General features: G+C 38.8%; 1 protein-coding gene across 2 annotated transcripts in view; it reads left to right on the forward strand.

Moving 5' to 3' along the window:
- Positions 1 to 6,788, forward strand: part of macrod2 (mono-ADP ribosylhydrolase 2) — a 460,723-nt gene extending 453,935 nt beyond the window's left edge. Inside the window, exons 18-20 of one of the 2 annotated variants that reach the window (XM_043255069.1) lie at positions 3,458 to 3,514; positions 4,274 to 4,348; positions 5,287 to 6,788. In XM_043255069.1, the coding sequence (XP_043111004.1) occupies positions 3,458 to 3,514; positions 4,274 to 4,348; positions 5,287 to 5,318 (164 nt within the window). In that variant the 3' untranslated portion in view covers positions 5,319 to 6,788. The remainder of the gene's footprint in view (positions 1 to 3,457; positions 3,515 to 4,273; positions 4,349 to 5,286) is intronic. The other variant, XM_043255070.1, reaches the window with a different exon arrangement.
- The last annotated feature ends 1,910 nt before the right edge of the window (positions 6,789 to 8,698 follow it).

Raw genomic sequence — 8,698 nt, forward strand, 5'->3', positions numbered from 1 at the left:
TGAAAAAGAGCTTGAACTCTCAGATGAGTGGCCTTTCTAAAATAATCTAATATGAAGTCCAGTTGCATTTGACAGTTGACAACTTTATTTTATTTAAAGTAAAGTATACTTTGAATACACCACCAATAAATAAAAACTGTAATTTAAAATGAAAAAGAACTGTTTTCAGTTTTAATCTTTTGTAAAATTGGAATTTTCAGAAGACATGACTGGACATGACGATGTTGCAGGTGTTTTAAGATTGTTTATTTATTTTTTTAGTTATTACAAAGAATGTGAAATCTGTGATATATATACACACACACACACACACACGTTTACCAGGTCGAGTAAAATTACAATTTCTGAATTTTAAATTAATTCTCAGTTCAGTCGGCCTTTGTCTGTATCTTCATAGCTGGATTTGGAGGAGACAAGGAATGATGTTGATGCTCGCCTGACAAGACCGGTCATTATTTGTGTGGCGCACACAATTTATGCTGCCTAACAATAGACCCACAAGCCCCTCACGATCTCTAAAGCGAATGGTTGGTGGAGGATCTAATTTTCTGCTTGTCTGAATATGAATATGACTTACGTCTGCCCCCAATCCCCCCCACCACCACCACCACCACACTTCCCTCCCTTTCTCTCTCTTCCTCGCTCACTTGTTTCGTCTTCCCTGCTTTGTGAGTTGGCCAGCACTGACTGTAAAGATACCACCCACACGACGAGACCATCAAACTTTCATTACGCCTAAGTGCAGTTAATTTCAAGGGAAGCATATGAAGCAAAGAAAATACGACAATTTATCGAAGCCGGAGCGCTCAGACTATCTTGAGCTCGCTCAGCTGTGATGAAGAGAATTGAGTGTCCAGTGGACTGCTGTCAGGCAAAGCAGGATAAATAACCAAAACACATAGTTTGAGTTGGACTTAGTCTGATGTTTAAGAACCAATATATCATTATTTGTGAGTATTTTAAATCATAATGGCACGATACTATAACCTTAACAGCAGATTGCATCAGAAGCCTCAAATCAGTCTATCGGCTTCTGGGTAGAAAAATGAAATTCAGTTGTTTTTCCTCACATTTTTTGGAGAAATAGATTCAAGCGCCCAGCTATCCTCCATGTCACATTTTTACACTTTTTCCTGCTTGACAGCTTCTGGCTACTTTATTTGTTTCACGGCACGTCAGACTCTCTTCCCGAAAGACCGAATTCATACTGTTGTCGGCTGTAAAGCTAAATTAGAGAGCTGGCAAATTTCTGCAGCATCTCTTGACGTACAGGGCAGCAGTTGGAAGCGAGCGCAGGCATTGATTGAAATTCCAGCATCTCGTTTTTTTTCAAAGGCTGGTTTGTTGTGTTTTGATCAGCGCTGCTTATTAGGAGCCCAAAGTGGCAGGGCTCCCTCTCAGCCCTGACATTATTACATGGAAAGAGAGACAGACGGAGCATCAGGAGGAAGCCAAGTCTCAATTGAACTCGCAGGTTCACTCGAGCGACAGCCTTAACTTTCTCATTTTGGTGCCTGTCCATGGACTTTAAACGCAGCTCTGATCTCATCTTGAATGCTGTTTTTCTTCTCTAGCAAAAGTTTGTCTTTTGAAGAATTTTTAGATATTTTACTAACAGAAAAGTCTATTTTATGCTGTACATTCCTCCATGCATGCACGTGTGTGATTCTTTGTTTACTCCGGCTCTCCATTTGTGCTGGAATATGGATAAAACACCGAGCGAGGGACAGAAAGGAGACTCGCTTCCCGAAGTGGGCGGTAATGGAAACAGCGTTGTTGAATCGTATCGCACTCGGTTTCAATTTCTCCCTCTACGGTGCCGCGAGACAAGAATGAAATGAAATCATGGCGGCAGCGTTTGCCCTTGCTCTCCCTCACCTTTCCTCATCCAAGCACTCCGCTGCTGCTCTATTTCTCCAATAAAAAGAGCTCCTTTTTTTCACGTTGGAAACACAAATCCATCACTTGCAGCTTTGCGCCGTTAAATCAGTAGAATTTGAGGGCTGGCCACCAGGGAGAGCGAAGCGTCTGGGTAGCTCTCTTTCTCAAAGGTTGCATTAAAGCCACCGTCTGTAGTTGTTGAAACGTTGCCACCGTAACCCGAAGAATTGTCTCTCCGGCTGAAAGCGAAGCTTCAGAGCTTGTGATGAAACACGCATGAAAGCGTGCAGCATCACAGTGAAAACAGACGCCATGTTGTTACACTGTTTTGTACGTTTAAGATATTCCAGTGTGTTTAGATGATGTTTGTCAGATTCTCATGAAGGTAAATATCGTTATTCTGCAGACAAACGCTATGGTTTGAGCACTGAGACAATCTACAGCAGTGAATTGGGTGCGCTTGCATCATCCGTGGATGTGCCGCAGGAAGAAGATTATTTCATGCTGTGGTTTGCTTTGGTATTTAGGCAGAGAGATTGAAGAGAGAAAGTTATAGACGAGTTTGAGAATGAGGCTCACACTGATACAGACTCAAGGCAGTTTCTAATTAATTTTCTATGCTTCCCCTTTCGTCTGCATTTGTTTTGTTCCTCTTCAAGGCGTGAGGCTTTTGGACCATATTTTTTCGTGTTTAAATATTATGCATTGGTCTCATACCAAAGAACCACTAGCTATAAAGTAATCTCTTATTGAAGTTGATGTCTAAATATACTACACTTGGAATGGTGTGATGCAGTGGTTACGGACTGGAAAAAGTTATGATTTCAAGCTCCGAAAGGTTACTCCACAGGGAACGTGGCTTTTTAATTGAGTTCTTAGTAAGTTGTGCAATACATTCAGCGGAATCACCAGTTTATGGACGCTTGTTTATGCCAGGGAACTAAAAATGTATTTGCAAAAGGCAGAATTGCAAAATATTTAATCATAATTGCGAGAAGTAAACTTGCTATTATGAGAGGAAACATCTGCATTGGCATGTGGAAATTTCTTAAGTCAGAATTACCTTTTTAATAATAATAATAAAGAAGTAATAATACATTTTATTTGCAATGCGCCTTTCTCACACCAAAGCGCAGCAACAATGCAAAGAACAATAAAAGTACAATAAAATATAAAACAGCAGAATAAATCAAATCAAAACCGTGTCATGGTAAGCAGTTTTAAAAATATTTACTGTAGGAGCACTTTGCATTCCATGTTTTATTTTTGTTATATTTTTAATGTCAGAAAACTGAACTGTATGATGTAAAAGAGAAAAGGTCGAATATATAAAAGTGCAATTCTGAGACAGAAATAAATGAGCTGTTTTTCCATACCTATGCAAATTTGTAATTTGAACTTTCACATCAAATAAATAAATAAAGTATGTTCTGGGAATTAAAGAATGTAGTTGCTGCTCTTCCTGAAGATGATCATGAGAAATCTTCACGTGGAGCCAATATAATTGTAACAAAATGAAAAGAAATAAAAGGCACATAGAACTTTCCACATTATTTTATGACTTTTGTTTATTTAGATGCTGAAAAAAGTGTCACAGCAGCCAAGGAGAGCAACACCAGCAACAGCACTAAAGGTAAAAACAAAGATGTGTGAATTAAAACCATTTTTTTTGGCCATTTGATCATTTCGTGGTTTTTCAAATTCGTGGCTTATTATTATTTTATATTTCATGCGGAAGAAAGCAGTGTGTGTGCTCATTTCCAGATTTAAATGAACTTTTAGCTTTTTTTATTTATGCAACATTTACAGCAACAGGATCAGACTAGAACTCTCGTCACCCAGTCATTTCTGAGCATGAGCATGAAACACTAGGTCACGACTCCAATTCAAATGCATTTTTTATTATTTATAGAAAAGGAAGAAGAGCGTGTCTGGATGCATTTTTGAATTTAAATTTTTAGGTTGCAGACCTTTTTGCCACTTTTTTTCTATTTCTAAGACAGCTGAGAGACCCAAGAAATGACAGGGAAAACAGAAGGGAACAGCATCGTAAATGTTGCATTTGCTCAAATAAACTCAAATGCATGCTTTATTATTTATACAGAAGAAAGAAGAGTGTGTTTGGATGTATTTTTAGATGCATGCACAGGTGTATCTCGTCGTTTTGAGCTCTGCAGTCTCATGTTCTTCTCTTGAAGCCTCTGTTGCCTCGGGCATAGCCTTTAGCATCCACTGCATTTATTTCAGCTGAGAAGCCCAGTAGCCAATGAGATGTCACCCAGTGGCATCCAACTTTTAATTCCTCTGCTCAACTGTGATCTTGAGTCATTCATTCCCTTCTCTCTGCCTTCTTCCCTTGTTTTCTCTGTCTCTCTACTTAATGTGCATCTAGATGATGTGAAAGCCCAGGATAAGAGCTCACAAGAGCCCGAAGCAACTCCACCAGACACTAGACCAAATTCTGAAGGTAAAAGCAATAAATCAATAAGAGCTGCGAATAAAACAGAGAAACACACTTACGCAGTTCTCATCTTCTGTAAATATTCCCGTCTCTCTCATTGTCCGTCTCATTCAGCTAAAAGCCCCCAACTTTTTTTCTGCCTCGTATGCTTTACCCGCAATTCCTTTCACTTCCTTTCTCTCTGCTGATCTGGAACTGCGGAGTGACCCTGATTTTTCAGAGTAAACGTGTTGGCATGCCTCCTTAAATTGAGTTTGATGAATTACCTGCATGCCCACCTCACGGACATTAATAAATCAAACACAAAGCGTGTGTGATCGGAGCGCGGAGATGACGCAGTGCGAGAAAGCTGATAAATCATGTGTGATAAGAGTTTTGCTGCGCTGTCATTTCGGGAACCCCGGGGTCAGCTTCCCTCTTAGGGCCGCACATACAAACTCCCAGCATGCCATTTATATTCATTCCCTTTGCGTTTGACAGGAGGTAATTTAGTACAGTATCTTTATGTGTGTATCAGTACAAACACAGGTATACAGGTAGAATTTAGTTTAAAGTCATTTCTTTAGAGTGCGTAGTGAAAAGTTCATATTTTGCTTTCGGGAGTTCCCAACAACAGGTTGACATGCATGTAAGGTTAAAAAAAAAAAAACACTTTCATTGTTACCTCATTTGCTTAACGACTGCCAAACGAAAAAGCAGCGTTTATTAGCTCAGTGCTGCTTTGCTTTTTTAGACAAAAAAATCTATCTTTCCCAGGTTATTTTTTTTTCTTTGACATCGGAAAATACAAAAGTGAATCAACAGTAGTTGAAATGGGGGCTTTGACAAAGTAAAGGTAAACGGGTTCATTGTTGCTTTCCCGTTGACACCAATCTGTCATTAGGTTTAACTGTTTGTTTGCGAACATGTATACTTAATTCTGCTTTCATGTTTGTTCTTTTGAGACGGCCAAGATGATAAGAACCCACAGGAATGAGACGACAATCAGCCTCATAGGAACGAGTGCCGGCAAACTGTGTGAAGGCAAACATCACACCAATTTTGTCCCACGCCAGGGAGTCGCCCACAAACACTGGGAAAAGAGTTGACCCCCCACTTCATACACCATCATTCCTTCTATTCAACCTGTATTTCCTTTCCGCTTCCTCATATTGATAATAAATCAGATATATAGCTATATAAAAAGGATCAAATGAGAGTTTGAACATATCAGAGAGAGTGCAGGGATTTTGGAGCTGGAGGAGGACTGCTATACCTCACTGACATGCTGCTTGATCAATAGTTTTTAGCATTTTGTTTTTCTCAATATAGCATCTTGGTGCTGGATCTGAACTGGTTTAAATTAGGTAGAGTGCTCGAAACACGTCATCCTGCCGCTTTTAGTTACGCGCTGATTTGTAATAACTTCTGACAAAGAGCAAAGCCAAGGCTAAATTTTCCAACACTCGTAATGCAAATATGATTGGATTGCGCAGGCCTGTCCACCGATTAAGATTTCTTTCAGGTGAAAAACACTAAAATGGCTATAAATGTCTGTTTGTGCGTGAGTGAGTGAGTGTGCGTATATATCGATGATGTCACTTTAAAGAGGTTTTCGCTTTGTGTGTGAGCTTCAGTACCAAGTCAGGTCAAACGAGGAGAACATCGCTTGATTCTAACCTCCTATCGAGTGGTGGCATTCGTCCCGTCTGCACGCTATATAACAGAGGCGTTTGTGCGCTCCTCTGCTTTGAAACGACACGTCACGCTCGCAGAGCCCCCCTTTAATCTCTCCAACGAGCACTGATCATGTTTCATCTTCAAAGCCGTTCTGACTACTGCGAATGCCTGTTAAAAAAAAAAAAAAAAGGAAAAAAAAAAAAAAAAAGAAAACCTGTTGTGTCAGACTGACGTGGCCGTTTTTGATGAGTGCGCTAACAAATTAATTCCCTCAAGTGTATCTTGGTGCATGCCAGCATTGTTTCAAATGTTTTATTTACAGTCCCTCTCTCGGTCTCCCTCCCTTTCACGTGCATAAACAGATCTCAGTTGCAAGCTCTCAATATTTTTACCAGATTGTCTCTCTATCTCTAAAAAAAGAAGAAAAAAAACTGCCTTATTTCATGAAATAAGTAGTACATAAAAACAAACTGGTGATGGCTAAAATAAAAGGCAAATAGTAAGTGTGTGGCTTTGAATGAATTAAATGCTACTTTAGATGATGAGTGATGATGCATTTCTTTAAACACACAAAATGATTTTATGTCCTTTTGTTTGGTTTTTGATTTGGTTGGTTATCTTGCATATGATTTTTTTGGTTGATAATGTTAAAAAATGTATTCAAAAGGTTGATTTACTCCTTTAAGTGGTGCCATACTGTATATCAGATGAAATTCTGCCTTCATCCTTTGATGTTTGCTTTGCTATAAAACAACTATGAATAAAGTTATAAAGTTGTTTCCTTGGGCATGATGTCTGTGTGTTTTGTGGTTGCACCGTATCTAACAGGTCATTTGTATTTGCAGTATTATTATCGGCATATTTGTAAAGCTATTCAAATACCAGAGATTTTTCTATTATAATTCCATTTGTCTGGACTTCTCTAAAGCACAATATATAAAATAAGTTTTGTCATTGAACACTTTAGATATATCATAGAATGTAATTCACTTCACTATAGCGCCTCAGTTCAAGCGGCACATGAACCGATCACCTCTTCATATTCATACACAAAATAAACATGAATGAACATCAGAAGGTGTCTTGTTTTAACTACCCGTTCTGAGAGTGCATATAAATAGTAAAATAAAAACAAAAACGTCTTGTATCGATACACAAAAAATGACTTTGGTGTGTATGTGCTACACTATGGGTATAGAATTAGGGCTGTGGGGTAGATGCGTATCGTATGTAAAATATTTTATGCACACCAACAAATTCATAACGCATGCACAAAACTGTCTCAACACATGCATGTCATATATAGGCCAAAGTCTGTTTTTTGCATATCAGTACAAAGAGTTTTCTTTTTTATTTGCCATACTATTTATACGCACTTTGATCTACTCTCTACATTTGTTTGATGGACAAAACTATGGATTCAGTGGATTGCAGTAAGATTAGTCAGATGGCCTTTCAAGAAAGCAATTAACTTTATAACATTTACACAATGTTAAGAGCTGTAAAAAATTGTTAGATTTCACCTCTCAATTTCTTTAATTGCCATTAATGCACTTTCTCTGTGTCATTCAGAAGCAAATATTAATATATGTAAATATGCAAGACATATGTTCCAATTAAGAGTCCAGGAGAAATGGATAAGTTTAAAACCCATCTAAGATCTTAATTTGCTTTAAATTTAAAATGAATGGCAAGGATGTGTCAGCTAGGATTACTGCAAATTTGCTTGCTTAAAATGGCTATTGCATATACTGAGAAACTGAAATCCCAGGTAAGATTAATTAAATAACTGTGCCACTGAGGGTCATGATCATAGATGGCAAAATTATTCCCCCAAATTAACTAATTTAACTAATGTCGTAAATAAAGGTCCCTAGTTATAGTTTTCAAATCGAAGCCATTTTGTTATTGGGCTACGACCCTAACTCAAAATGCCAGACCACGCTTTTTCATGTCTCCAATTTAATCTCCCAGCTGTGATTTGCACAGATAATGTCTTCCGTAAGAAGTATTGTGATCTCCAGAGACGAAAGGAACATGCCGCTGTGCTCCTCTAGTCCTGACCTCTCTTTAGGAGGTGCTGTCGAGTCTTACGAGAGCCACAGAGTTCATCTTCAAAGAGATCCAGCAACCTGTGGAGGATACAGCAGGGGTGGACTTTACTAGACAACCTGCCAACAAGGAAAACATCTTTTTTAAATGGATTTGTGAGACTTTTACCTAGTATCTCTTTATCAGTAGTAATATTCCTGTTCTGTTCACTTTTTCCAGGTTTTTTATGAACCTCTAGCTCATTTCTAACTAGTCAAACTGATAGTGTCTCTAACTAACTCTTACATGTTTTATAGTGCTTCCTGCTCTCCACTATACAGTGAGGACAAAACCCTTAAATGAAAGTTGCAGTCTGTGTTTGCTGTACCTTATCAATATCTCTCAGCAGACGCAGACTGACCTCCATCACCGGCAGCCGGAGAGACACATGGAGCCCATTGCACAAGGTTCTCTCCATGGTTTGCGGTAATTACTTTGCTGATAACTTGTCCCCAATGCCGTTACTATGAATTATTACACACAGTAAATGATTTGTGTCACTTTGCTGTTCTCCTCAGCGAGAGGACACCGAAATACCTAAAATGTAGATGGATCCACAAGGCCAGTGGACTTTTTAAGGTCACTTGCTAGAGAGAAACCTGTGGG

The sequence above is a fragment of the Puntigrus tetrazona genome, chromosome 13 (genome assembly GCF_018831695.1).
Source record: "Puntigrus tetrazona isolate hp1 chromosome 13, ASM1883169v1, whole genome shotgun sequence".
NCBI classification, from domain to species: domain Eukaryota; kingdom Metazoa; phylum Chordata; class Actinopteri; order Cypriniformes; family Cyprinidae; genus Puntigrus; species Puntigrus tetrazona.